Genomic DNA, 27,621 nt, shown 5'->3' with positions numbered 1-27,621 from the left:
ATCGTACCTCCCTCCGCTAGACCTCACGTATTGTCTTGATTTCTTGTGTCCTTCACGGGAATCAAGGCAAGTTGTCGTCTCGAGTTCACGGACTTCTCCGTCTTGCCTAGACGGACTCTTTCCCTCTCTCTTTCTTCCGATCGTGATGGTCTATCAAGCGTCTTTCTAGTAAAGTCATGACCCGACTATCATCCTTACACACACACTCGTCAAGGATCCGTAGCACTCTATTAAGACCACAAGCGTCACTTCGAGGGAGGTTGCGGCATTGCATATCTCGCTCGAAATGGATGTCGTCGCGGAATTTCATCGCGCTCCAAACGTAGCAGGTCATTTCGATGTAGTGGACGGCCTCCATATCGTCGAAGTTCTGGCACAACTGCGGTCGAGCCAATGCGGTAGCGGCCGAGCCAGTACTTCGTCCGTCGCCCCTAATGTGGTTCCGGTATGTCTCCAGTCGCGACGGACTAGTTTTACAGAGCTTCCCGTGCCTACATCTCTGATGTAAGAGTGTCTGAGTGGAATGTCTGCTCCCGGGGCATATCGATCCTGAAGCTTGTTACCGCCGATGCCTCTCCATGGTGTTCACGGCCACTAATGGCTCGTGGCTTGTTGCCTCCGGTTTTCCGTGGGTCTCAGAGCCGTATGAGCTGGCGCTTATACAGCGTATTCAAGCAGCGGAGCATCTGTTAAATGCCAATTGCCAAGCAAAGATTAGGAAAATGCCGAGACAATCGTTCTCCTCGAGCGGGCGAGAAATAGTAGACCGTGATGAGCCGCTAGGAGACACCGCATGTCCCTGTCATCGCTTTTGGCGCTCCATTCGGCTCTCCTTGCTGATAACCTCAGCGATGGGCGGCAGCATATCCCACGTCCTCTCTCTATACAACGAAGAAGTCCCTATCCCAGACAGTATCGCAGACTGCGGTTCCGCTGGCAAAGGTTCCGGCTCAGGTAGTAGAGGTCTTGGTCCAATCCTGTACACATTATCCGCATTCACGATCACATCATCGGGATCTGGGAAGCCTCGCTCCAGGTCCCAGTCTAGGTTCTGCGGACATATGGCGTTACGTCGTGCTGGTTGGCTATGAGCTGTGTTCAGGTCGGCCTCGCTCATGGTGTCTGATGGATATTCCATCTCGAAAGCTTTTCGGGGCGTTGATGAGGTGATGAAGTCCTTTTCGCTCGTCCAGCTTTGGAGTTGTCGTGCGAAGTCCTCGAGGTGATCAGCGCGCTGTCTGCGTTGTCCAGCGGCGCCGATTGTGCTTTTCTCTCCGGGTGGTTGCTTTCGCTGTTGTTGAGGAGTTGACGCGCGACCCGATGAGAGGAAGCCATGGTGCCAAAATGATGGCCGAAGTACTAAGGTGCATGAGTCAGCTGGAAAGTCTGCTGATGGATCAGGCCGTACGTACATGCTCGCAGGATAGGCACGTTAACCGCAATGATGCCCACAGCGGTTTCACGGGTACCCCAAAGATTGATGTTCAACGCACTGACGGCTTTACCTGGCGCTAGGGTAAATGTGATTCGCAAGATAGCTGCGATGATGACGAATATGCCCGAGCACAGCAGCACAGTCAGAGCGATCTTCCTGCTTAACGAGACTCGCATGCCCCAAAGCAGAGGAATTGGGACTACCAGTATGAGCGCATCAGTCAAGACGTTCAGGACTGTAGTGACGTAGAAGTTTTGCAGCTTCATCTGACAGCTCTTCTCCGGTGGATAAGGCAGCACCTGCCAGTTGAGATGGATTGGGTGGCAGCCGCATGTTATGGTGAGCCAGACTGCGACGTAGCTAGCGACGGCAATGCCTGCGAAGATCTTGACCAGTCGCTGCTGATAGAGGCCAAAGGTCAGGCGGTTGAACAAGAAGAGCATCATGGCTTTCAAAGACCAGATCAGAGCTGTGTGTGTGTACCTGCGTAAGTCTTAGCCAACCAAAAGGTGCTTGACTTGATGTATAACATACCATGCAAGTAGTTGCATCTGGCTGCCAGTCCTAACTCTGTCGATCTGGCAGTCACTCAAACGCTGCGCTTGCGCTTCGGTCTAGTCAACGTTGGAACCGAATCTGTAGACAACAGTCACTGTGACGGAGTCGCAGATCAAGCACAGCCAGACGACAATCGCCATGTAGTCGTCTCCTTGAAGTCCACGCCATCCTACTGTTCGCAGCCTGACGCCTGCCCGCGTGAACAGCACAACACTACCGACAGCAAACCATGCCCAAATTTCTCGCATGTACGCGCCGTGTCTGTGGTAGACCTGGGTGCTCGGACAGCCCATTCTTCCTGGTGTCTGTAACGTAGAACATTGGGCCTGGATGCAGTCGACAGCAAGGCGTGACTATATTCTAGCTGAGCCTCGATGCGATATATCGACCACACTAGGCAACGTTAACAAAAGCCCAACGTACTTACTCATGCAGCCAAAGCCGGAAGTTTTGGGTTTGAGAAGACATTGGCGAAGGTGACGGCACGTCAGCAGCCTTGCCAATTGCCGCGTCGGCGTTTCCTCGACGTCGATTGACGCTGCAGATGACAGGAATGTAGCCTGAATCTGGAGCAGCTCAGAGGCGAGACCGCGTTGCTGATCGATGCCAGCCAATGTCACTTCGGCAGCCGCGCTGATTTTGAGAATACGGAGATATGGGCTCTGTCTGGTTAAACGACCGCGATAGCACCCCATATGGAACCAGATCTCGAGCATACTCCAGATACTCAAGGTGAGGCAAGGGCGGCATTGGACGGCGAGAAAGTGAAACAGCTGGATGGACTTCGGATGTTTGTTGTGATTCTTGTGAATGGTCAACGACAAAACTCTATCGAGTCATGCCGGCGATTTTCGTGGATAGGCCGGTGTTCTCGCGGTCTGGCTATTCCTTCAGTAGTACTTTCTGGACAATTGTAACGCCAAGGAATCATCTTCACATGAAGGGTGATAGTGGAGACGGAGGCAACATCAAGGACTGTGGATGCTAACAGCCGCGTACAGGAAGGGAACTCTATCCGTGCCGCAAAGGAACCTTGGAGCTGTGCATGAATTGCAAGTGGGACCCTGTGGTTCGAGAGCATGCGTGGACCTGAACTGGACGACATCGTGAAAGAAGAGCACAAGAAGCCCCCTTAGCGTGGGACGAGCTCCAGCAAGATCGATCGATACAACACACCAGATATACTGCGACTGAGTCGGTGCGAAAAGAGCAGAGCAATGTCTTGACGCCCACGATATGGCTATCGCAGCTTCGTTGTCGCTTCGTACGATTTATTCCGCCAGGGAGTTCGAGGGTGGCAGGGATTGCACAATTGCACAGAGAACCTTATGGTCAGCGACGCTTGTTCTGCTTTTGCAGAATGCTGAGATCCGTCGCAATAAGGGTTATAGGCAGCGTGTTCCGGACGAAAGCCCTGTCTTCGATGTTCCATAGGGCTCGGCGGCAACGATCTTTGTCTCCAACCCTTGATTGCGCTTCGACGCGTTGAGTCCTCCGGCGGTGGTCTCAGGAAGTCATCTGACATCCTGTCATTGATCGTGCAGGATGTCATTGTTCGTGTCCTCATGGCTCGCTTTGCGGCTCTTCTGGTTTCCTTCTCATCCTTTTCGTAGAACCCCATTTCCTTGCACCACGGCTCCGCAGGCTTGTTTTCGACGCCATCTACTTCATTCAAAAAGCGTTTGATTTCGTGGTAAGCGCGACTCTCATACTATTCTTTCTTCTTCTTCATATTGAAGAAGGACTGGTACTCATCTTCCCCAATGTTGACCCTGTCACAGAACTCTGCCGTCGATATCTTCTCAGAAACCATGTAGGCTTTCGCCTGCCGTTTGACCACTTCCGGAGCACAATAATGGGGTCTAATCTCGGACATAATCCCTTGGCTGTAGCGATCTTTCTTGTCCAGCTCAGCTTGAGCGTGTTCAACTTCGACAGCATCCGGACCATTACAACTCTTTCGCTTCTTGGAAGCCGCTGGCAGTGCCTTGTAGCCGGTCTTAGAATTCCCTTTGTACATGTCCAGGACGCCAGCCTTGACAGCAGCCTGCTTTTCGCGATCCATGTCTTGGACTTCCGTGTCTATTAAGTGGCTCAAGCGATCCCAGGCGATGTGCTGGAAGGTGAATGGTCCACCATCCTTCGTGGGATTTGCCAAATCTGACAGATCCCAGGGCTTAACCCCTCTTGCCGCGTCTTTCTCGACTGAGGCATACTGTTTGGCCGCGCTAATGACGCATCGCGCCTCCAGCTCGCGGGTCTTGTAGACATCCCAACGCGCAGATAATGCCACATCAGCGAGGATCCGTCAGTTTCTTGGATATGGTCCGAAGGAGTAGTGTGAGCCCCCAGCTCTCTTGGGTTGGCCACTCTTCCCTTGAGACCTTCGATGTCCTTAGTCTCTCTCCAGTATTCCTCGTCTGGCCTAGAGTTCTCTTTGTCGAGGCCCTGCCGTGCGAGCTGGAGGTCGCGCTCGTTGAGTAAGCGGGCCGTATTGAGCACAGGCTCAGAGATGATTGATATCATGATTCCAGAGGTTTATGGGTGGTTCCAGTACATCAAAGGAATCCTCGCACTTCATCTTTGAACAAGGAGTTTCACGACGCGTGTCGATCATAGCAGGCGCGTGACGTCGACGGCGTCTGGTTTCAAGTCGCGGGCCCACGTGTCCAGTAAAGTGCAACTTTCGATATCCTGGCGGCTCATGTGGCGAGTGGACATGAGATGGTGGCCCATAGATATGCTGAGCAACCCCTGGTCGCATAGAATCCCGGGAATATTCGACTCTTTGGCCTTCGTCGATATGTCAGTGAGGGAGTTTTGCCCAGTGGCATGGTCCAATGCCTCCAACGTAGTGACGGGAATGCCGACCTTGGGTACTCAAGGCTGAGAATGTCGTGAAATAATCGCATCGTTGCATTCTGTATTCAAAGACGTCCATTTGACAGTGCAGCTCACCAAGGAATAGAAGGTGGTTGTGGCCCTTCATTTGTCTGTGCTCAAAGCAGCAGCGATTCCCTTGAATGACGGCATTGCTTGAGCCGCATCTGCTTTTCCGAGAGAACTCCATGGCTCTGTGTTTCTTACCAACAACCTGATCACCACATCCACCATGTTCGCAACTCGCCTCTTCCGGCCTGCAGCTCAGCTGTCGAGCGTATGTCCTATTCCATTCACTTCAGCATATGCGCCAATGGCCTCTGCGCAGCTTATACAAGCGTCGGATCGCTAACTAGCTCATCTCCAAACAGCACGTAAGACGATATGCCTCGGAAGCACCCAAGAGTGGCGGCAGCAATGCGCTCCTCTATGGTGCCGGCGCCCTCGGTCTCGCTGGTGCAGGATACTATGCAATGGGGGGCAGCGGCAAAGACCCAGTCGAGCTCGCGAGGGAAAACACGAAGCCGCTGACCGAAAACATCCCACCGGCGCAAGGTGGCCCTCCAGACAAGGTCTTCATTGGTGGCGACCAAGGCTTCATCAAGCTGGCATTGGAGAAGGTGGATACCGTCAACAAGAACACCAAGAAGTTCCGCTTCAAGTTCGAGGATCCAGAAGCTGTGTCCGGCCTGCCAGTCACCTCGGCCGTCATCACAAAGTACAAGGGACCTGAAGACCAGAAGCCAACGATCCGACCATACACACCTGTGAGCGACGAGGAGGACCGTGGCTACATGGACTTGCTCGTCAAGAAGTACGACGGTGGCCCAATGTCTACTCATCTGCACAACATGGAGCCTGGCCAGCAGCTCGAGATCAAGGGCCCAATTCCAAAGTATCCATGGGAACAGAACAAGCACGACTCAGTCGCTCTCCTCGCTGGTGGCACCGGTATTACGCCAATGTACCAACTCTGCCGTCAGATCTTCAAGAACCCCCAAGACAAGACAAAGGTCACTCTGGTGTTTGGCAACATCACCGAGGAGGACATCCTTCTCAAGAAGGAGTTCGAAGAGCTCGAACAGAAGTTCCCACAACGATTCCGTGCTTTCTACGTTCTCGACAACCCACCGGAAGGCTGGAAGCAGGGCAAGGGCTACATCACCAAGGATCTCCTCAAGACTGTAATTCCGGGACCTGAAGAAGAGAACGTGAAGATCTTTGTATGCGGTCCACCTGGTCTATATAAGGCCATCTCGGGACCAAAGAAGAGCCCGGCGGATCAGGGTGAGCTTAGCGGATACCTGAAAGAGCTGGGCTACACCAAGGATCATGTGTACAAATTTTAGAAACCCAGATAGAGCCTCTGGCATGCTGCTTGAACAGCGTAGAGTTGTACAGATATCCTCGGCTCAATCCGAGCTTTCGACGTGGACAGTGAGCGTAGGTTCCACGATCAAGATACAGTTTTTCAAGCTTCCAAGCTGATCTGCGCTGACGAAGCTTCAAATACATCGACAGACAAATCTACGGGCATCCCGGCATTGCTGATGGACGGTGCCATTCAACATCGCAGCTCTAGACTTTGCAGCCCGCATCACGTTTCCGCAACATCGGTCAGTGCAGAGAGCCATGTGAAGTGTGGAGCGCCCCGATACAAGAGGAGCAAGACATGTGCTTATCTGCATTCTGATTGACTAACAGCCTTTGCCAAGAATTCCTTATCAGCACTTCCTCGCTTGATCGATTAGCATCACCCTGCACCGCAGTAAGACGCAACCTCAAGAACGCCCTCTTATCGGAGCGTGTCCACGGCCAGTCAAAGAATCCCAATTGTCGGAAATGGTCGATCAGCATAGGCTCGCCGGCGGCACGCGATGCCAGGCATTACTGTTGGTATCGAGTGACAGTTTTTTGGCGTCAAGAGTTTATCGCTGTGCTTGGGACTATATATCAGAGTCGACGAGAGAGATTTCTTTGAGATTGTGGTGTGGTTTTCTTGTGAAATCTGGCAGTGCTGATTTAAGTAGAGCACAGTATGGCAGCAGAGCCGCCTCTTAGCAAAGCCACCGGCTATGGCATTGTCATTGGCTTGGGCTTTCTCTTTGCGTAAGTCGAGCAACAGTATTTGGAGCTGAACTTGTCTGACAATGAAGTATAGCTTCGGGATGATGCTCACCACTTTTGTGTTGAAGCGTTATAACAATGAGCTCCAGACCTCGGAAGCCTTCAGCACGGCCGGTCGAACAGTCAAATCTGGTCTTGTATCCTCAGCAGTCGTATCTTCATGGACTTGGGCAGCGACCCTCCTACAATCATCAGCGGTAGCCTACAACTACGGAGTCTCAGGCCCCTTCTGGTATGCATCTGGAGCGACTGTACAAGTCATCTTGTTCGCCACCCTGGCCATCGAACTCAAAAGGAAAGCACCAAATGCACACACATTCCTGGAGGTCATCCGCGCCCGGTACGGCGCTGTCACGCATGGCGTTTACATCGTCTTCGGCTTGATGACGAACATCCTGGTGACTGCTATGCTCCTGACAGGTGGAAGCGCAGTTGTAACGTCGCTTTGCGGTGTACCGACAGCTGCTGCTTGCTTCCTTCTACCGATTGGCGTTGTGCTTTATACCATGTTTGGTGGCATCAAGGCGACCTTCTTGACCGATTACGTCCATACTGTTGTGATCCTGGTTATTATCTTCCTGTTTGCCTTTACGGCATACGCGACCAACGAGATTCTAGGCAGCCCAGGGGCGGTATATGACGCTCTGGTGGCAGCTGCGGAGCGACATCCAGTCGAAGGGAATGCTGGTGGTAGCTATCTTACCATGAGGTCCCACGAGGGTGCGATCTTCTTCGTGATCAATATCGTGGGTAATTTCGGTACGTTACTGAAGGATACAATGTATCGAGCAATGGCTTAGACCTGGTGGGGTGTGCAAGACATGCGCTGCATGGGGCGCTCTGCTGCGCCACTCACACTCTCTGTGGTCGCAGACACTGCCACGTGCTTCTCGAGTATGGCTAACACCCTTCTGCTTGTAGGTACTGTCTTCATGGACAACGGCTACTACAACAAGGCGATTGCTGCTTCGCCGGTTCACGCACTACCAGGCTACATCGCCGGCGGTCTTTCGTGGTTCGCTATTCCCTGGCTGTGCGCCACCACAATGGGTTTATCCGCACTGGCACTTGAGAACAACCCAGTGTTCCCAACATATCCGAACCGAATGGATCCCGCTGATGTCAGCGCTGGACTGGTGCTTCCAGATGCCGCTGTCGCCCTGCTGGGCAAAGGCGGCGCAGTGGCTACGCTACTGCTAATCTTCATGGCCGTAACCAGTGCTATGTCCGCAGAGCTCATCGCAGTCTCATCCATCTGGACCTACGATATCTACAAGACTTACATCAATCCTAATGCAAGTGGCCGGAGACTCATCTACATAAGCCACACCAGCTGTGTTGTCTACGCCATCATCATGGCTGGATTCTCGACAGGTCTTCATTACGCCGGCATTAGTATGGGTTATCTCTACCTCCTGATGGGAGTCATCATCAGCGGCGCAGTGTTACCTGCCTCGCTGTCACTCCTCTGGTCCAATCAGTCCTGGACAGCTGCGACGTTCTCCCCGTGCCTCGCGCTTGCGTGCTCCCTGACCGGGTGGCTGGTGCAGACTAAAGCTCAATACGGCGAACTCAGTGTCGACACCACCGGATCGAACAACCCAATGCTTGTCGGCAACGTGGTCTCGCTGCTCTCACCAATGATCTTCATTCCGATCCTATCGTTCGTCTTCCGCTCGCCCAAGTACGACTGGGTTTCCATGAAGATGATTCGCAAAGGCGACGACTCCGACCTGGCTGCCGCCGCCGATATGGACATCGAGCAAGTCCCTGGCGAGTCATATTCTGATCAGCAGGAAGCCGCTGAGCAACTGAAGCTGCAACGTGCGGCCAAGATAGCTCGGTACCTGACTCTCTACCTTGCCGTCTCGTTCTTGGTGCTGTGGCCAATGCCGATGTATGGCTCTGGGTATATCTTTAGCAAGAAGTTCTTTACGGGCTGGGTCTCGGTCGGGATATTGTGGCTGTTTTGCTCGTCCTTCTGTGTTGGCTTGTATCCGCTCTGGGAAGGTCGGGGCACTAGCTTGAGGACTACGAAGGCGATCTATAGGGATGTTACTGGTCAGGGCAAGCCCATTGTGCATCACGGCCAGCCGAGCATGAGCAGAGAGGAGTCGGATTCTGAGGAGAAGCACCGGAAGAAGACAGCCACCCCACCTGAGGTTGAGGTTGGCAAAGATTGAGGGTATCTTCATGGCCGATCATGTTGCCGACTCTACGTCAGACCTTCACGAACAATGATGAGAACTTCTGACCTGAGCTGCTAGTCACCACATTTCTTTCCATCGAGACTGATGCGCGCAGTGACGAACGAGCAGGCTGGTGATGGAGCAGCACTTACGAGACGCAACTGTCGTCGTCATTGTCCACGTAACTGACGACTGCCGCCGGTCTGCAGCAAACAGTCGTGTGGGAGGCCGGGCATCCACGGCATTCGGTGATCGTGCCAGCCATTCCCCTGCGTGATTTACTACAACCACACGGGGTTGTGGTTGCTCAATGCGTGACCGTGTCGCTTCATGTGGTCCACCTTGATGGCCGTCACGAGCAGAATATAAAGTAGACCGATTCCTTCTCGCACCTCGTGTATTTCCCCTTCTCCCTTGTCCACGGCCAATCGCGCCTGAGTTCAGCCTCATCGACGGGGCTGAAAATGACCGTCCTGTCAGTGAGTCGGAGGGAAGTCCGCACCCGAGCCAACTTGACCTCATCCTCCACAAAATGGCACGCCACACCTTCCGGCAGCAAAACAAAGACATGACACGACTGCCGAGCAAGAAAGAGATGCAGCAGAATGGTGACGTTCCGTCTCCATCTCATGCTTGGACATTATTCGCGGAGAGCAATCGTTCCCAGCACATGGCAACACGCGAAGCACATCACACCTCATCATGACGTTGCGTACGCGACGGGAAGAGATCTCTCGTGGTTGTAGTTATGAAGGCATACAGGTCAGGAGTGCACTCTATTCTCAAGTGCCTAGACATCTGGGAATCCTTCCTCTGTACTCAATACAATCACAATTTGAACCGCAATCATGGCGTTATCACAAGCAGCAGCCCAGCTCGAGAAGGTCATCGGCCACGGCGACAATGCGACCACCGAGCAGAACTTGACCAACCCAGACCGAAACCGCGAAAAGTATGCCGACCCAAGCGGCGAGAAGATGAAGGCATTGGCCTGGATGGGAAAGAACACAGTCGAGATGATCGAAGTCCCCAAGCCAAGAGTCGTCGAAGACAAAGATGTGATTCTCAAAATCACAGGCAGCACAGTATGCGGCAGTGACCTTCACCTCCTACATGGAAGTGTCGTCGTGCTGGAGAAGGGAGATATCCTCGGCCACGAGTTCTGCGGTGTCGTAGACTCGGTCGGCTCAGCTGTGACGAACGTGAAGAAGGGCGACAGGGTCGTGGCGAGCTTCCAGATTGCCTGTGGCGACTGCTATTTCTGCGAGCAGAAGCTGTCTTCGCAGTGCGAGAAGACGAATTCCAACACGATCGAGAACGGCATGTATGGAGGACGAACCGCAGGAATGTTTGGCTACAGCCACTTCACTGGAGGATTTGCTGGAGGCCAAGCAGAGTACACCCGTGTACCATATGGCGATGTCAACCTCCTCAAGCTGCCAGACGATGTGCCAGATGAGAAGGGTCTCTACCTCTCCGACGTAATCTCAACGAGCTGGAACTGCGTGGTCGACACGGGCGTGAAGGAAGGCGATGTCGTCGCCGTATGGGGCGCGGGACCAATCGGACAGATGGCAGCAGAGTTCTCCTTCCTGCACGGCGCAAGCCGAGTCATTGTCATCGACAGCAACTGGCGCCTGGACTACATGAAGGAGAAGTACCCCAGAGTCGAAACTGTCGACTTCTCGCAGCTAAAGGGCACCAAAGCCGTCGTCTCGAAGCTAAAGGCAATGTGCAACAACCGCGGCCCAGACGTCGCTCTCGAATGTGTTGCCGGAGAGTACCCTAAAGGCTGGTTCCACGCTGCACAAATTACCCTCGGCCTCGAAACAGACACCTCCGAGATCCTCAACGAGATGATCGAGTCCGTGCGGAACTTCGGTCGCGTGGGCATCACGGGTGTTTACGTTGGATACACCAACAACTTCAACATTGGATCTCTCATGGAGCGTGGTATCAGGTTCATCGGCAACGGACAGGCGCCCGTGCACCTGTACTGGGAGGAGCTGCTGAAGCGCATTCAGAGTGGCGAGATTGATCCGTTGAAGATGGTGACGCACAGAGTGGATATTGAGGATTTGGCGAAGGTGTACTACAAGTTTGAGAAGAAGGAGGATCATATGCAGAAAGTTTATGTGCAGACGAAGTTTTCGGCGCCGCCTTGTGAGGGCTCGCCGGCTTTGACGAGGTATTAGTGGTCTTGCAGATTGTTGAGCTACGCCGTAGGAGCAAATACGACATTATGAGTACAGCACCCGGTGTCGATCCACCTTGAGAAGTCCTCTGTGATATAATGAGCTTTCGCCCTTCAACCACTTGGGTATAGACTCACAATTACCCCGTTGCAAGATACGTCCCCCCAGTCTCTACCTCGTAGTGTACCCCTTCCCAGCCCGCCATCCACAGACAGTCGTCTGCTGCGTAACAACCAAACCCAAATCCCCCGAAGAGGAGGAAGATCTGGAGGATCCAGAGGATTGTGAAGATGATGATCCCGAGGACCTTGAGCAGGTGGAGCAAGTAGTCGAATGTGATGATCCTGAAGCGACGGATACATTACAGCTGTAGCACTCCGTGACCTTGACGGTCGGACTCTTTGAAGTTGGGAATCGCGTAATTTCGGACATGTTTCTGGTGGAGCTGGTGATTGCTGTTTATGGCTTGGTATCGGTGGCCCTTGGTGAAGATGTGTTTGTGAGTGTGTCAATGTGGTGACTGGAGGTGGAGGCATGAGGCAGGATGGCGTTCTTGTAGTGCTAGCGAATTGGTGGTACTGCGGTGTGGTGAATACTGTAACTCAAGCCAGGAATTTACCTCCTATGTTTGCGAAGCGCAGGTGATCTCATACAAGCGACCACGTTGTCGAGATCCCTGGAGTCAAGACCAGACTCCTACAGGCCAAATGATCATAACTCCATATGGAAGGGTAAAAATGTGCTGTTGGCGGTTGTGAACCTCCAAAGGTAAGCGTAGCGGAGTGGAGCTCTCTACCAACCCTTCTAGACTACAAAGTAGCGTGCGATCCACGCTACCGCTACCCGACGTACAGTGCTTATTATACAACGACATAGGCGTTAGCGACGAGTATATGTTTGCGAGTTCGCCATCAGGCACAGTGCGGTAGGTCACGTGATCCTCAAACTTGAAAGTTGACCAATCAGAGCGGGCGCCAAGGCTAGTTGAGGGCTGGTATAGAGCTTCACTCCCTCGCTGACGCCTCACCTACGTACTCGCAAGCTCGTACTCCGGTGTGGCTAGCGCTCGGTCGCTACGCTTAATAATCGAAATTCGAGCTTTGTAAGTGTATTCACTCTGACACAAAACCCACGAATTCAAACTGCAGCTATCACGGCGCCTCCATTGCCGACCTCAACAAACTCGGATAATCCGGCGTCCCCCACCCCGTCACCGCATCCCACCCCTTCGTGGCATTCCAACTCGCATAAGGAATATAAGGCGTAGCGCCACTAGTATAATAACCCGTCCCATCACATCCCGTCGAACCGCCCATAGTGATATCATTCAAGGCGTCCTTTCCCGTACTATAGATCCAAGGATTGAGGTATCCAAGCGGAGACTTCCCAGCCTGGATCCGCTTCGCATTGATCAAGGCGATGATGCCACCAAAGACGGGTGCAGCAGCCGAGGTGCCAGTGATGAAACTTTCCTTTCCCTTGTCTACGATGTGGAAGCGGTAGCCTTGCGCGGCGACGTCTGGGGTTGCGCGACCGTTCGGATTGTAGAGGCCGTCCCAGCGATCGCCGAGTTCTTCGAGGTAGGTCTCTACGGCGTCGGATTGCCACGCTGGTCGCGGGAACGACTCCGAAAAGCCACCAGTCGAGAAAGAGGCGGCTTGCTCCCCTTCCTCGGAGCCATAGGTCGCGCCAACTGCCGTGACCCACGGGCACGTCGCCGGGAAGGTAGGTACGAAGCGTGGTCGTGGATTATCATCGTTGGTCTGGCAGGCACTCGAGACGCCTGTGTCTCCCGAGGCGAAGATAACGGACACGCCACGAGCACCGAGCTGTCCGAACATATCGCAGACCTTTCTGCGGTATCGGATCGGTACGGACTGTTCGTTCTCGCCATATGACGTTGTGATGGTGTGCGGCAGGTCCTGGTCGTCTTGTGCCAGAAGGTATGTAAGAAAGTCCAAGTAGGGCTCGTTGTTTCCGGGGCCTGTGGGTTGATCAAGGTCTTTGATATGTGGAGCGATGCCAGGCGTCATGTAAGAGTGCATTGGCACGGGGTATCCTAGAGCTTGCATGTACTGCGCATCGAGATTGCCTTCGTTGCTCTTGATGGCATTCTGATCGTTGGCCGCGCCATTGATGCTTTCGCTTGAGAAGCTGAGGCCCATTGCGTAAGGCGCATATTCAGCTTGGAAGGCATCCAGGTCCTCATATCGAGGGACCTGGTCGAGAAAGTTAGAGAACGCCATGAACCCACTGGTGGTGTTGTCGATGATGTTTTCGTCCGGATAGGCAGGCATCCTGTAGAGTCCTCGAATGCAGGCGGGTGTGGCTGAACCTATGCATCCGTTCTGTTGGGTCTCGGTACCGTCTGCAGTAAGACCAGCCTGTTGCCGAGCTGGCGTGACTTGAGCTTTCAATGCATCACCTTGTAGGCTCGATTTGAAAGCAGGTGCTTGTCCCATAGTCTCGCTGTCGTGAATTGCTTCGCCTTGTTCTTTCAATTCTCCGAAGCGCGTCGTCGGTTGTATCATGTCGATGAAGCTGAATCCGGTCAGACTTGTCTTGTCTCTTTCCATGGCTTGCTTAGACTTACCCAAAGAGCTCTGTTGGAACTGAGTAGCGTAAAGTCCGGATCTTATCGAGGCCCCCTCTAGCTTGGTACATCTCGAATGTTGTGTCGAGCAGTCTCTCTGCAACTTCGACGCATGCGACGAAATTGATCCAATCTCCATCATCCACAATGCTGTCTTTGCTAACGCCGGCTTGCCTCAGCCAGCTAGTGACAGCTGCCGTCGCTTCGGAAGTCGGTCTCAGCATTTGCTTCAGCTCATCGCGCTTGACATGCCGGCCATAGCTCGAATGATCTGGCGATGAGATATCGAGTAGTGTTTGTTCGAACAAGCTCTGGCCAGGGGAATTCATGGCGATTCGTAAGGAAACTTTGTCATCTGGAAACGGGTACCCAACCCGCTTCCAGCCCTCAGGCACATCTTCAAGAGACTCCATCACGAGAGCGTCAACTGCGCCCACAAGGGCGAACAGATGGTACAGTCGCATGATTGTTGAGTGAAAGGCGGGTATCAAAAAAACGTATTAGTCAAAAAGCCTGGAATTGAAGCGAAAATAATGGTAGATGTTGTGGTTAGTGAGCGACGTGAAGTCTGAAAATGGCGGCGTGGAGCATCGAGAAGACCGACGCCTGCTGTCTTGAGGATACAGAGAGAATGTGCACGGCAAGGATGTGGTATGTTCGCGTGCGATATAACTTTGAGTCGTTAGATTAGCTGGGAAGGATTGTGCACTTGGAAGTCTTGGAGCACCTCAACTCCGTGCTAGAAAGGACGAAGACAAGCGCGTGGCAATGCAGCAAGGGAAACAAACTCTTTGCCGAAAAATGTTGGACTGTGCACCTTCGACATATTGAAGCAGCCATGGCGGGTGATGTCTTGGGTGAGTCTGGATCAATGCACCGAGAGTGCTGCTTGTCGAGGATGGCAGTGCGCAGAAGGCCATCCTTGTCGTGACCTGGTGCTCAAGTCATCGGGAGCATGCACCGTATCGTATTCGTGTGTTCCAGGTAGATGACGGATATGATTCTGGCTGTCTGACTCGGCAGACACAACCGAGTATGCCGGTCTGCGGTTCGCGGTGTGTTGTTGTTGGACCCTATTCACGACCTGTTAACGTTCCATCCCTCTGATGTCGTGGGAGCTGCACATGGCCAAGCGTATGCTTCCAGTCTCTCTCGCTAGGTCCCATCTGTCAGCGAGCACACAAGCCTGCTCTCAGCATGTATTGACTATTGCCCAAATTGCATGCACTCCGTAGCAAGGCAACCCCCTGTTTTGAGTTCGTCTCGAAAAAGAAGCTGTATTTTATAACTATGTAGTTATACAAAAGGCTTTCCGCGGAAGTGCGGTGGAAGCAGGAGGCCGCTCTCATCTTGTCGGCCGCAAAGTGTGTCGCTCGTTGCAGGTGGTGCACCGCTGCTTGACCCGCGCCCGTGCGACTGTAAGCGCCATGTTGCACCCCTTGTGATGGCTAATCTTGCACGATCAGCATGATAGTCGTACTGTATGCAGTTGGTCTCCGGGGAGGATGGACTGCCTTCGGCAACTCTCCAGAACGGCTTCCGGGACCGCCACGGGACGCATCTCGCACCACCAGTCCACCAACTAACTGTCACTGCCCGACGACAACACCATCATCGTCGCTGACACATCATGTCGAATTCAATATCAACGCCTTGCCGGCTGCTGCGGTGACAAGCGCTTGAGGCGAGGATGGGCACCGACGTCGTCGCCGCCGAAGTGAACGAAATTCCCATAGCCACAGTCCTGGCATGTCTGTGGGCCACGTCAACCCTTTTCTGGAGCATATTCACACACCCACACCGCACATTTGCTGCTCGGATACTGCTGTTCCAACCACTTTGGCTACTCCGAATCTTCCTAGACGATGCCATCTGGGTGCAAGATCTCTACCTCGCCCTCTTCTTACACAGCATCTATTCCTTACTGACTGGAGCGTGGAGGCTATACACTTTCCGAGACCTAGCGGAATGGCTCAATCCGACGAGTGAAACACTCAACGTCTACCTCCAAGTCTTTCCTTTACTTGCTGCTTGTGCTGTTCTCGCCGGGCTGATTGTACATCGCGGTCAACAGCTCAAAGCGGCCGAGCAAATCACGCCTGTTCGTGTGCAAAGCATCGAGGAAGCACTCCTCCCGCCCTTGTTGATCACGAGTCGGACCAGTCACTCTCGTATGTTCCCCGAGAAGCATACCTTTTCCTACTCTTACCTGTTCGCTGGTATTCCTGTCGGACTTGAGGGCCGCATTGGTAGCGTACTGTCTGTAGACAGTCCGAAGCCGGCATGGTTCGACATACATTCCAAGCACTACCTCAACCGCGGTCACGATCAAGCAGCACTCGGTGAGAGGCTCAAGCGCTATCTCCACACACGAGGCGTGACCGATCGGGACTATGCCTTTGCCTACCTCGTCACGGCGCCGCGATTTCTGGGCTACAGTTTCAATCCTGTGTCGTTCTGGTACCTCTACGATTCGGATACGCACCTGCGATACATGATACTTGAAGTCAACAACACTTTTGACGAAAGGAGAATGTATCTGCTTGAGGCCGACAAGACCAAGGACGACGAGCTCGAGAAGAACTCACCTTCCGACACCGAGGCCATCACTTTCACCGACACTTGGAGTAAGGACTTCCATGTGTCCCCGTTCAACAGTCGGAAAGGGTCCTACTCTCTCACAGCGAAGGATCCCCTCATCGCGTTCCAAGAAACAGGTCATCTGGCCATTGACAACACAATCGTTCTACGGTCTTCGAAAGACCACCCGAAACTCATCGCACGCGTCTGGTCACAGGGCACGCCAATCTCACCCACCGCAGTATCCACCTTCCAGCTCACTCAATTCATCCTATCCTGGTGGTGGGTCGGCCTCCTCACATTCCCACGAATAGTCTGGGAAGCACAGAAACTCTTCTTCCGCCGGAAACTTCACGTCTGGTACAGACCGGAGACCGCTCAAGGTAGCATCGGAAGGTCCTACACAGACGACGAGGTCGTGCTTGAAGAAGTCTTCCGAGCGTTTCTAACGGATGCCGTGGAGAATACCGACAAAGCGCTGCGAGTCATCTACGAGCCGGCGCACAGCGAGGGTGGAGAGATTGTGCTGTACTCCCCATGTTTTACCTACGGAGAAGATCACAAGAGTACGCTTACGATTAAGGTCCTCTCACCAGCGTTCTACAGTCGCTTTGTGCACTATGCCCATGCGAAAGAGGCTTTTGATCGGGAATGCCTGGCGACCGATGACAAGAACCGCACCGTCTCCATCGAAGGCGCCCAGTCGCTTCCTGCATTGCTAAGTGCACTGAAAGATGCCGCTCGATTAGAAGGACAGAACAACAGCCTTGGCATCGCAGACAACCTCCGCTGGAACGTACTGAAGAGGTTGCGATGCCCACCTGCAGCCGCCAGCTACCCCAGCAACCCCAGTAACCACGATCCCAACTCCGACATCGTGGACATACGATCCTTCCACTTCTCAGAACTCGACCGCTACGCCCAGCGGACGAGCACCGAGGACGACGCCTACCGCCGGATCGCAGTCAAGCTCTTCATGGCCGAACGTGTCGCCTTTGGATTTCCGCCATTCGTGGCTTTAGGGGACTGGATCCTGCGTGCGAGCTTAATCATCGCGGCGATGTGCTTCGCGGACAGTGCGAAGACCTTTGACGTGCTACGTCCACGTAGCTTCGTGAGAGCGGACCTGGTGAAGACAGCGCTGCTGCTTTTCTTGGCGAATGCTATCCATCTGTGGAGCTTCGCCAAAGGCTGATATCAGACCAAGCCATTGTATAGACAGACCATAGACGAAAAAGCCAAGCTCAATGTTCAAACCATTATCCATCCCACCCTCCAAACCTTCAGCGCCCTCAGAACTCCTCCCACAAGCAGCACTCCAACCAAACCTACCCCCAAACCCATCCATCATCCCGCAATAAGTTTCCCCTGCTTCGTATGTCTCCTCTTCGCCGCCGCACTCGCATTCGGCGCCACCGCATCCATCTCCCTCTTCTGATTCCTCGTCTTCCTCGGACTGTTAGGCTGCATATCCGCCATAACAGTCGCGCCCACAATACTCATCAACTCCTTATTCATCGGCGCCTTGGGCTGAACTCTCGGCTTCACCTCGGTCTTGACGCGCTTTGGCGCTGGCACTGGCACCGGCACTCTGACTGGTCTTCTTGGTGCTGTGATGATGTGGCCTTCCTCGTCGTAGGCGATCTCGTCGTCCTCGGGGGCGTACGCACGCTTCCGCGAGACTTTGCCTTGCTGGCCGGGAGGTGGTGGTGAGCCGTCCATGGTGACTTCGTTCTCGTGCAGAGCTTTCTCGACGAAGGAGCCGCCGGTGTTGTCGAATTCGGGTGGGACCATGCTTGCGAGGAGGTTTTGGTGCGGTTTGCGGGTCTTGGCTGGCTTGGGTCTGGGCTTTTGCTGGAGCTGAAGTCGCGCTGATGGAGCGCGTGTGTATTGTGGGGGCTGAGGTGGACGGGACGGAGGGAAAGGAGCGGCGTGATGGCCGTACGGTATGCTGGCTCTGTCGTCTGCTGGCGGCGATGGGCTTCTCGATGATGAGTCGCTCAGTGAAGACCCTGTTTCCTCGAGTTTGATGCTTCGTGTGGGTCTGGGCTCTCCGTTTGGAGCTGCGCTTGCTCTAGTTGACACGGTTGGCGCTGGCGGAAATCTGAACCCGGGTGCAGGTGGCGATGGTACTGTTCTCTGCACAGGCACTTGTTTGATCCTTGGAGGGGGCTTCTTAGCTACAGGCTTCTTGAGTTGAGCCCAATGTGGCTTGTTGGGATCCACGCGCACTTTGCTAGGCTGAATTCGTCTTCGGGGAGGTGCTTTTGCGACTTCGATGGCGCTATCTTCTGGCGAAGTCTCTTTCGGCTTTGGCAGCTCCGTTCCAGACTCCTCGTCGGACTCCTCTTCCTCGAACAGAATATTGCCGTACCTGTCCAAAGACCACTCTAAAGATGGACTGGACTGAGCAAGCTGCCCAGGGGTACTGTTGAGACGATCTCTGAATGCTGAAACGGGCGCAGGGCGTATCGGGGAGCTTGCTGCATCTTCCTCTGCTCGCATCTCAGCATGTAACTCTGACCTATGGCTGCTGGAGGCTGCGATTGGCGTGGCATGCGGTGGTAGAACCTCTGAGGCTGCCTGTAACATCATGTTCGAAGGTACGTATGTCGGCAGCTGTGGCGCGGAGCCGGAGTATTCGAAGTTATGCAGACTGGGTAGCGTCTCTTGCTCTCCCAAACCCGGGAGTTCGGCATTGCGTGGCAGAGAAGCACCTGGAGTGACCTGGGTCTCATCTTCGAGTCTTGGAACTGCATACACCCTATTGATGTTGGGAAGCTCCAGCTCAGATCGCATAGGTGCCACGTGATTTTCCTGCACGTTATCGGTAGGTTGCTGTTCTTCTTGCGAAGTTGGTTCTGATGGTGGTGACGATGATGGCCAAGATTCTGCAGACTCGACTGGTGGCTCGTCTGCTGCCTTGCCGTCGACGATGAATGCCGACGTCTCTTGCTCGGGTTCTGGCTCTGGGCATGAGGCGTCTGGAATGTTTTGAGTGTTCTCCAGTATCGGTGACTGATCCTGCAGTGTTTGTGGCAACTCTGACAGCTCTTGTTCATGACTGTTTCGGATGACTTGACTCACGCCAGGAGAGAGTGTTGTGTGTATGAGGAAGCTCAGGTCTGGTGGCTGTGGCGTCAGCTTCAATGTGTCTTCCTCAGGGATGTCTTCCGCAACTGCCATGGGCAGTGCATCTGGTAAATCGAACTCCTGCGGTCCTTGGGGCTTTTCCGTCCATGGGTTGCTCTGCAATTCGGCGAGCTCCGGAGATTCGCGTAGCTCGTGATCAGGTAAAGCTGCTCTAGTCGCTGGTATCTCGACCGGGGAGAGAGGCGCATCGAGGAGCATTTCGTGGCCTTTGGAGTTTCGCTTGAGGTCGGTGTGCTTATTGTTGTTGCTATCGTAAGGCGCTGCGGGAGACAATGATAGAGGAGATGAGCCATAGAAATCATCTAACTTGTACACGATACGCTGTTAGCAAGCGTTATCACCCGGATTGCGATCGTGATTCCTACCTCTGCCATGACTTGGTCGTAGCCCAACTCCTCCATACTGTCTAGCGTGCTATCTGTCCTTGGAGCGCTGCTATGCCTGCGAGTCGATGGGCTCTGGCCGAAGTTGTATGGAAATGGCGGCTGCGCGTCTGGTGGCGAACTTTGTTGAATCATTGAGGATTTGTGGTGGTGGTGTAGTGGTGTGTGTCCGAGTGTGTGTCGGTCGAGGTGCGGTTGAGTGTGACGAGTTCCGTCCCGCGTAAAGTGAGCCAAGTGGTGGTTGGCGTTGGAGTTGGCGTTGGCGTTGGCGCTCTGTGTCCATGTGCTCGCTTTTCAGCACGTTTCGCCTCTGTCTCCGACGCGCGCGGCGATGCGGTGTTTGCGCTCGTGCATGTGGTGGCGCAAATAGCGGACGCAGAACATGCAGGTGTCAATAGCGGACGGCGGCTTTGTTGTTGTTGTTGTCAGTGCAATCTACAATATGTATGTCGTAGAAGAAGGTCGCGCTGGAGGGGTTTCGTGGTGGAATGGAGCTGCTTTTGCACTTGCTTATGAAGTTGATGCGTGCCTAAGGTTTGAAGCCGCTGGAAGCAGCAAAATCGAGATCATGGCGGCCTGCACATTTCCTTGACCGTCGATAGCCAGCGCCACGGATGAACGCTCTCGCTTCCTGCCTGCAAGAGGATCTTGTGATCGCCATCCCCGTGGTCCCCCGCTGCTACTCAACCCGCTCGTTGCTCCTGTTGTATCATCGTGTGTGTGTCCGTCTCTACAGTATCGGCCGTTGTGTACGTTCGCGCGCTAGGTAGGATCCTTGTAGGCTTCGAGGAATATGGCGAGGCATCAGAAGGGTATGGCATTACCAACTGCTCCAGACGTGTCGGCCGGTGCACCAAGCATCCTGTCGCACGCATGTCAGCAGCCATCACAATTCAAGAGTCTTTGCATCGTCACTCACTTTTTGCCAGTCTCTGTCGCACAGCAGCCGCAGAAAATTGAGGCCGGCCAGCAGACAATCTGAGGGCATTAGCTCGTCCGAACACCGCTATGCATGCCGAGAGATGCTTACTGCCATGACGACGCCGACTGCGAATCCTAGTGTTGGGCCGACGACCTTGACGTGACAAGGGTTCTGATCAGTGCCACACTGAATGCAGAGGGGAAGTGGGATGAAGCCGCAGTCTGCCATGGTGTTCTGGAGGTAAGTGTGCTTGTAGGTAGTATGCGCCGGAAAGCTTTCCAAGTCGTGCGGACGATCAGAGGGTCAGGAAGTGCTACAAAGCTGCGAAGTGAATGCTGAGGTCTACGTTACGAAGCAAGGAGAGAAGCACATGTCGGAAAGAGCTCAATGCCGAAGTGCATTGCTCTTGCATCGCAGATCTGAAGCCAAACGAGGTGGGAGCTGTCTCTCGCTTGAGTAAGGCCAAGCCAAGCAGAGTTTAGCCTGCTGAGAGTGACGTGAACAGCCGGAGCCAATCCCTGGTTGACAATTCCCGAGCCAAGTCCTCCGCATCCCTTCACCAAGGCTTGTTCATTCTAGCACCCTCCTGTTTGTCGCTCTATTTGCCATCAAGCTCTTTGCCGTCCGGAAGCAGCAAAGCAAGATGCGCGAGGTACCGGTCGTAACCGAGATTCACTCCAAGTTGTTTCAGATGACACGCGGTTACAGCCCATCCAAAGTGCATGTATCTCAGGAGATGCAGAGAGCCAGGACCTGAACATTACGGTGTGGACACGCCTGTGCGCCCTGGTGACTTCCACTGTCCTTGAACACAGGTTCACTCTTGGCAGTTCGCAATGGCCCTGCGTCTCTTCCTCATGCAACTTCACAGCACACTGCGGCCGCCACCTGTCTGGCCTGTACCCTCTCTTGGTGGTCAAACACTACGCACTGCTCCAAGAATGTTCAAGCCAGGATTCGGGACAGCGAAGGAATGCTCCTGGCAGAAGAGGCGGCCGGAGCACTCCAGAAGTGATAACGAGCATAATCTGCGTAGGGTGCTTTGAGCACCGTAGGCAACGTAGGTGTTGCCCAAGCGACATCTGCTCGAATGCTCCTGCTTTGCAAGGAGTCGCTGCGCTGCGATTCTGTCATGGAACGATCAGAAGACTACCAAAATACTCATACAGACGGCCACCTATTCTGTTGAGAGCCCTTAAAAGTGCGCAGCCCATACGCCCAAGGCCAGTCACCCATCAGAATCACGTCGTCCCATGCATTCCAAACCGCGTGCACATTGCGGCAGCTCGCGTGATTGGTCGGAAGAGAGACTTGCCTCACGACCCTATGAAGGCGTTGAAAAGGCGTGATCGAGAGCTGTCGACCGTCATGCGTATTGCTCAGCAAGACGGCATGCTATCAGAGTGCCATACTGAATATGTGGCCGCGGAATAGTGATCACGCTGAAGCGCGGCTTGCGACAGACATTGATGAGTGATCATCAAACACGAAGGATTCATCGACTTGCCGAATTGGTCGGTAGTACATCTTCACATACAGCTTAACCGAGTTGCGGACGAGCTTCGGCTATCGTTGTTATGGCACTATGCCACCATCATGTCGAAAGGTGAAGTACTCAGTGTATCGCGATGATGGTTTGGAGCTTTATAACATGTGACGCCCCATCCCAGGCACTCACAGGCGCCTCTTTCAACGAAATGGAGCTGTGTTGCAGTCAAGGTGGACTTGCTAATGCAGCGTTCACTAGCGTAGGGCATGCGGGAAGGCGTTCTCGTGCCGCAACTGCCATCACCACATGGCGCCAAGGGGATGTGCACATGGCAAACGTGCCGCTCAGGATAAGTATGAGCTACAGCCGCAGATCTATGGGTTTGCCAGCCGCCGTTCCATGACATCCACTCCACGACATTCACCCACGCACACGAAACCTCACTTTGACAAGACCAGTCGGTCGATCTTCTCTCTGCTGTGGTGGCCAAGACAATGTCCAAAGCTGATGGGATGCCTCAGAGCCAGGATCCAGACGCAGGATCGATCATGAAAGCGAACGATGTAGGAAGCAGCCACGATGGAGAGTCTCCCTCGAGGACTGGAGACGACCTGGAGAAGCTTCAGACTGAAGTTGACAGCAAAATGCCCACAGCCTCCAACAGGATCGTCACAGCTCAGGATTGGAGTGGACCTGACGATCCACACAATCCTCTGAATTGGACATTCCTCAAGAAGGCCTGCCATTTCTGGCCCACAGCTATATGGGCGTTCTCGGTGTCAGTGGGTTCATCGTTGATCTCGCCTGCGAACCAAGACTTACAGTCTTACTTCGGCATTTCGCGGACTGCGGCAATCGTGCCTCTGACTGTCTATGTCATCGGACTGGGACTTGGACCTATGATTGCTGCACCACTAAGCGAGTCAGTATTCGGCAGCGATGCACGTTCGCGGGTCCATACTAACATGGACAGGACATTTGGGAGATCATCCGTGTACAAAGTCACCGCGCCTGTGAACATTCTCTTCCTCGTCGGTGCCGGTCTGTCCAAGACTTTCGCTGGACTGGTCATATGCCGACTTCTCGCTGGCATGGCTGGAGCTCCAGTCCTAGCCGTGGGAGCGGGCACCAACGTCGACCTTTTCAATGCGCGAGACCGTGCATTGTCGACGTCCTTATTCATCATGATGCCCTTCCTTGGTCCATCGTGTAAGTGCAACAGTACGATATAAAAGTATGTAAGGTCTGCTGACGTTGATGCTATGACCAGTTGGCCCACTCATTGGGGGATTCGCTGCCCAATTTCGAGGCTGGCAGTGGACAGTGTGGTGTAACGTCATCATTGCTGGGTGTGCGATGCTCACTTGTCTACCGATGCACGAGACGTACAAGAAGGTGATCTTGCAACGTCGAGCGAAGAGGCTCAACTTACCGCCACCTCCAGGACCCAACATGAGTGATCCATCCCACTGGAAAACCATGTTCACTGTTACGCTCTTCCGCCCGCTTCACATGCTGTTCACGGAGCCTATAGTAGGATTCCTGGCCGTGTACAACACCTTTGCCTTCTGTATCATGTTCGCATTCTTGCCGGCGTTCCCTTTCTCGTTCGGGACTGTGTACGGTTTCAATACATGGCAGACGGGTCTTGCTTTCCTGGGCAACCTGGTGGGTGTCCTCCTCGCCGTGGTGACAGCCGTCCTTTGCGACAGGCTCATATATCAAAAGCTTCACAAGGAGGCACTGGATCGAGGTAAAACCACTGTTGCACCGGAGCATCGACTGTATGCGGGCATGATGGGCGCGATATTTCTGCCAATAGGGTAAGTCTCTGCTACGCATCTGGCTTGCCAGCGATGAGGACTGATATGAAACAATCTTTTCTGGTTCGCCTGGACGGCCAGGAGCGACGTTCACTGGATATCTCCAATTCTGGCCGGCATTCCCTTCGCTTTGGGCAATCTATGTCTCTTCCTATCAAGCAGTATGTATACGATCGATGTCTACGGACCACTGAACGGTGCTTCGGCCATGGCTGCAAATGGACTGCTGCGATATATTCTCAGTGGATGCTTCCCGTTGTGGACAGGTACGCCGCTCCCTAATGACTCCTTTCATATGGATATCATGCCCTGCGACTAATATGTGATGATAGTCCAAATGTACGAAGCACTTGGCATCGGCTGGGCGACATCACTGCTAGCTTTTGTCTGCGTGGCAATGCTGCCCATTCCGTTCATCTTCTTCAAATACGGACCCGCAATCAGACGCAGGAGTCGTTATGACACTATCAAAGACTAGAATACGACAGAAATCACTACAGTATTGAATCAGGGCATTTGGGCATTCAGAAGTGCCTAAAATGGCGCGATCTATCACGTCTCGAATTTGGTCTGTACTTTGGTATAACGATCGAGCTAACAGAAATGAGGCGATAGGCCACTCAAAACGACATCGAGACCCGCCACCCATAAGTAGCGAGTTCGACAACACGACTCAAGCTGCTGGTCTCAAGCGCAATCGAGCATCCGTCTATTTTAACGACATACTTCTGTCGCAGAACTCTCGATCGCCTTACACGCATGCACTTCAGCCTGACGGTTGCCGTATTGCCTCTTGCAGGCGGCAAGTATATCTGCATCTCTGATCAGTCAGCTTGCTGCTTTGGTGCCTTCCCTTCATGGTCATACCGGTGACTGGCCACATTCCGACCGCAACGAACGCCTCAAATGCATGGTGGTCATCGACAGCACGCGTATTCATCGCATATTGCAGTTCATGCAAAGTGCTTCCAGCTCTTGATCCCGAAGGCGCCAAGTGAAACCCACCACGACTGCTCCGTCTCAAAAGCGCAGCATCGCTCCTTTCCACCATGACATCAATCATATCACCGGCGACACTCCATACAGATCGAGCTTCACATTTCCCAAAGCGGCTTTTGCGATCTCGCCGAGCATGGACTGCTCTGCACGAGGCCTCTAATCTTGGCATAACCTTTCTCGTCACCTCGGTACCAACCTGACTCGAACAACCGCGACTGCCCAGGGTCTGACGACGACAGCCCTACCACAAGCACCTGTGGGCTTCGGTAGGGACTGTCATCGAGCCCAACATCACAGGGTCCCTCCCAATACCTCCTCACTCATCCCAGTCCCATTCCCGCTTCGACATTGGCTCCTCCACAAGCGGTGCTGGTGTTCGATCTGGAGAACCTCGAGCTGTGGTTGTTTCATCACGCATAATTACGAGCGCTGTGCCTGCATTTCCACCAGCTGCCTGCAGGTTGTAACAGCAAGATCCTTACGCTGGTTCATTGTTAATGGCTGACTATAATGCCAACGGACCCGTGGCAGTGCATTTGGCAGAGTTTTAACGCCTCTTCGAGGGACTGTTACCCCTCGGGTGGAAACGTTTGCCATGCCATCGAGACTGACTGTAGTCGTCATGTCTTGCCTGGTTGTATAAGATACTGTGGGCCCTTCCAAGATTCCCTCTGACCGGGAGCACTGGGTCCGCTGTTGTCTAATGCTGTGCTGAGCTTTGGATGTGTCCTCTGCCCTCGGACATACTTCTACATGCCTTGACACCTACCTGCACTCAACGGAGTGAACTCAGACAGCCGATTTGAACATCAACCTACCCACGATGTCTTCGCCGAATGGAGATCTGAGCGCGTGGCAACAGAAGACAGCGTTCGAGCCACATAAGTTCGACACTTTTGCTATGACACAGGATCGTTTGGCTCTAATTGTCATCGGTAAGCGATAAATTGTCCAGCAGAGCTACTCTACCGCTGACTTTATTCACGCCGTCAGGTATAATCTTTACACTCATCGGCACCTTCGCTATAGCATGCCGAATCATGATGTTAGTACTCCGGCGAAAGACGATCGGTAACGACGACTTGGCCATGTTCCTGGGATACGCCTTCGCCTTTGCCTTCACCATCGCTTCATACGTCTCGATCCGCTGGGGAGTTGGGCTCGAGCTGGAAGATGTTCCACCATTCTGGGCAAGACGAGCAATACAGGCGGTCTATGTCGAGGAGATCTTCTACTATTGGTCCATCTTTTGTGTAAAAATATCCATAATGTTCATGTACCTGCGACTTGGTAAGCTTCCCTCTGGCTACTTTGGCTCGGTGGATAGCACTGACTGTTCATCACAGCAAAAGAGCTGCGAAACTATTTCTACCATTGTAGTATTGCGATGATGGCTGCGCTCTGCTTGCAATTCGTAACGACAGTGGTTGTGTTCTCAACACAATGCATCCCGATGAAGAGGTACTGGAGCCCAGAAACGCCTGGAAAGTGCATCGACATCACCGCATTCTTCTACTCGACCAACCTTTTCACCATCATCACGGATGTCATTATGCTCGCATTACCGATTCCGGTCCTGCTGAAAGTGCCAGGCTCACGACTCCGGAAGGCTGGCATCATTGCAGCATTCTCCTGTGGCGGCTTTTCCACCCTTGCCAGCTGTGCGAGGGTTTACTCGATCAAGGTCTATACACAATCGCCGCAGCCGCTGAGAGATGCCGCACCGATAAATACCTGGTCCTTCATTGAGATATATGTCGGCATCTGTTGCGGCTCGATCGCTGTGCTGAAGCAATTCGTCATCGCCTCACGAGATGGCACTCTCACGACCTCTTCGCCTCGTCGATCCAGCTTTCACAAGAATTCGCTATCGACGAGCGCCACATCACCGTCTCCAGGCTCCAGCTTTGGCGAATCGATAAGAAAGGCCGGCTCGATAAGAAGGACCGTGATGCCGATTGAGGCCGATGAGATGTGCTGGTGGGGAGGACCTAACGATACCATCGATACCATAATCGAAGCTGGTCCGAGGACATCCCTGACACTACCACGAAGGCCGCATGATCCGTCAAGGCCGCTGAGAGGATCGGAGACTCCCAGAGACATCGATGGAAGACCTATTCGAATCAGCTCTCCGCTGCCGCCTTCGCCAGTATACCAGCCGCCTGACGATCGACCCTATCCACCATACGCCACTCACGGAGACACAGTACTTCCACAAAAGCCCTCACAACCGATGCTCAATGCGATTGTGAGCCGATAGCATGAGGTGTTGGCCCAGCAAAGCCAGCTACA

At 53.6% G+C, this 27,621-nt stretch overlaps 12 protein-coding genes across 12 annotated transcripts; 7 read left to right on the top strand and 5 right to left on the bottom strand.

The window, feature by feature from the left end:
* Positions 1 to 802: 802 nt before the first annotated feature.
* On the bottom strand, positions 803 to 1,986 carry CLAFUR5_11956 (uncharacterized protein; the record flags this gene model as incomplete). Its single annotated transcript, XM_047911104.1, has 3 exons — positions 803 to 1,359; positions 1,413 to 1,918; positions 1,970 to 1,986. 3 exons carry the CDS (start codon positions 1,984 to 1,986, stop codon positions 803 to 805), a joined length of 1,080 nt encoding a protein of 359 aa, XP_047767200.1.
* A 1,718-nt stretch (positions 1,987 to 3,704) lies between these two features.
* On the bottom strand, positions 3,705 to 4,519 carry CLAFUR5_20193 (uncharacterized protein; the record flags this gene model as incomplete). The annotated part of the gene is made up of 2 exons (XM_059463030.1): positions 3,705 to 4,253; positions 4,364 to 4,519. 2 exons carry the CDS (start codon positions 4,517 to 4,519, stop codon positions 3,705 to 3,707), a joined length of 705 nt encoding a protein of 234 aa, XP_059319126.1.
* Positions 4,520 to 5,105: 586 nt separating this feature from the next.
* Positions 5,106 to 6,222, top strand: CLAFUR5_11955 (NADH-cytochrome b5 reductase 2; the record flags this gene model as incomplete). Its single annotated transcript, XM_047911103.1, has 2 exons — positions 5,106 to 5,150; positions 5,245 to 6,222. 2 exons carry the CDS (start codon positions 5,106 to 5,108, stop codon positions 6,220 to 6,222), a joined length of 1,023 nt encoding a protein of 340 aa, XP_047766976.1.
* A 689-nt stretch (positions 6,223 to 6,911) lies between these two features.
* On the top strand, positions 6,912 to 9,183 carry CLAFUR5_11954 (putative urea active transporter 1; the record flags this gene model as incomplete). Its single annotated transcript, XM_047911102.1, has 3 exons — positions 6,912 to 6,982; positions 7,035 to 7,759; positions 7,922 to 9,183. The coding sequence occupies 3 exons, from the start codon at positions 6,912 to 6,914 to the stop codon at positions 9,181 to 9,183; spliced, it is 2,058 nt and encodes a 685-aa protein (XP_047767202.1).
* An 854-nt stretch (positions 9,184 to 10,037) lies between these two features.
* CLAFUR5_11953 (S-(hydroxymethyl)glutathione dehydrogenase) lies at positions 10,038 to 11,384 on the top strand (the record flags this gene model as incomplete). The annotated part of the gene is made up of 1 exon (XM_047911101.1): positions 10,038 to 11,384. One exon carries the CDS (start codon positions 10,038 to 10,040, stop codon positions 11,382 to 11,384), a length of 1,347 nt encoding a protein of 448 aa, XP_047767537.1.
* A 1,151-nt stretch (positions 11,385 to 12,535) lies between these two features.
* CLAFUR5_11952 (Tripeptidyl-peptidase sed2) lies at positions 12,536 to 14,441 on the bottom strand (the record flags this gene model as incomplete). Its single annotated transcript, XM_047911100.1, has 2 exons — positions 12,536 to 13,925; positions 13,978 to 14,441. The coding sequence occupies 2 exons, from the start codon at positions 14,439 to 14,441 to the stop codon at positions 12,536 to 12,538; spliced, it is 1,854 nt and encodes a 617-aa protein (XP_047767197.1).
* Positions 14,442 to 15,667: 1,226 nt separating this feature from the next.
* On the top strand, positions 15,668 to 17,752 carry CLAFUR5_11951 (uncharacterized protein; the record flags this gene model as incomplete). The annotated part of the gene is made up of 1 exon (XM_047911099.1): positions 15,668 to 17,752. One exon carries the CDS (start codon positions 15,668 to 15,670, stop codon positions 17,750 to 17,752), a length of 2,085 nt encoding a protein of 694 aa, XP_047767199.1.
* Positions 17,753 to 17,904: 152 nt separating this feature from the next.
* Positions 17,905 to 20,228, bottom strand: CLAFUR5_11950 (uncharacterized protein; the record flags this gene model as incomplete). The annotated part of the gene is made up of 2 exons (XM_047911098.1): positions 17,905 to 20,016; positions 20,076 to 20,228. 2 exons carry the CDS (start codon positions 20,226 to 20,228, stop codon positions 17,905 to 17,907), a joined length of 2,265 nt encoding a protein of 754 aa, XP_047767198.1.
* A 669-nt stretch (positions 20,229 to 20,897) lies between these two features.
* Positions 20,898 to 21,243, bottom strand: CLAFUR5_11949 (uncharacterized protein; the record flags this gene model as incomplete). Its single annotated transcript, XM_047911097.1, has 3 exons — positions 20,898 to 20,955; positions 21,013 to 21,071; positions 21,124 to 21,243. The coding sequence occupies 3 exons, from the start codon at positions 21,241 to 21,243 to the stop codon at positions 20,898 to 20,900; spliced, it is 237 nt and encodes a 78-aa protein (XP_047767614.1).
* Positions 21,244 to 22,998: 1,755 nt separating this feature from the next.
* CLAFUR5_11948 (Polyamine transporter 4) lies at positions 22,999 to 24,331 on the top strand (the record flags this gene model as incomplete). The annotated part of the gene is made up of 2 exons (XM_047911096.1): positions 22,999 to 23,713; positions 23,775 to 24,331. The coding sequence occupies 2 exons, from the start codon at positions 22,999 to 23,001 to the stop codon at positions 24,329 to 24,331; spliced, it is 1,272 nt and encodes a 423-aa protein (XP_047767615.1).
* Positions 24,332 to 24,490: 159 nt separating this feature from the next.
* CLAFUR5_11947 (Polyamine transporter 4) lies at positions 24,491 to 24,805 on the top strand (the record flags this gene model as incomplete). The annotated part of the gene is made up of 2 exons (XM_047911095.1): positions 24,491 to 24,593; positions 24,660 to 24,805. 2 exons carry the CDS (start codon positions 24,491 to 24,493, stop codon positions 24,803 to 24,805), a joined length of 249 nt encoding a protein of 82 aa, XP_047767612.1.
* Positions 24,806 to 26,149: 1,344 nt separating this feature from the next.
* Positions 26,150 to 27,589, top strand: CLAFUR5_11946 (uncharacterized protein; the record flags this gene model as incomplete). The annotated part of the gene is made up of 3 exons (XM_047911094.1): positions 26,150 to 26,261; positions 26,320 to 26,616; positions 26,673 to 27,589. The coding sequence occupies 3 exons, from the start codon at positions 26,150 to 26,152 to the stop codon at positions 27,587 to 27,589; spliced, it is 1,326 nt and encodes a 441-aa protein (XP_047767613.1).
* Between the last annotated feature and the right edge of the window lie 32 nt (positions 27,590 to 27,621).

The sequence above is a fragment of the Fulvia fulva genome, chromosome 10 (assembly GCF_020509005.1).
Source record: "Fulvia fulva chromosome 10, complete sequence".
NCBI classification, from domain to species: Eukaryota; Fungi; Ascomycota; class Dothideomycetes; order Mycosphaerellales; family Mycosphaerellaceae; genus Fulvia; species Fulvia fulva.
The sequence above is the reverse complement of the archived record's forward strand: the minus strand, read 5'-3'. Positions and strand labels throughout refer to the sequence as shown.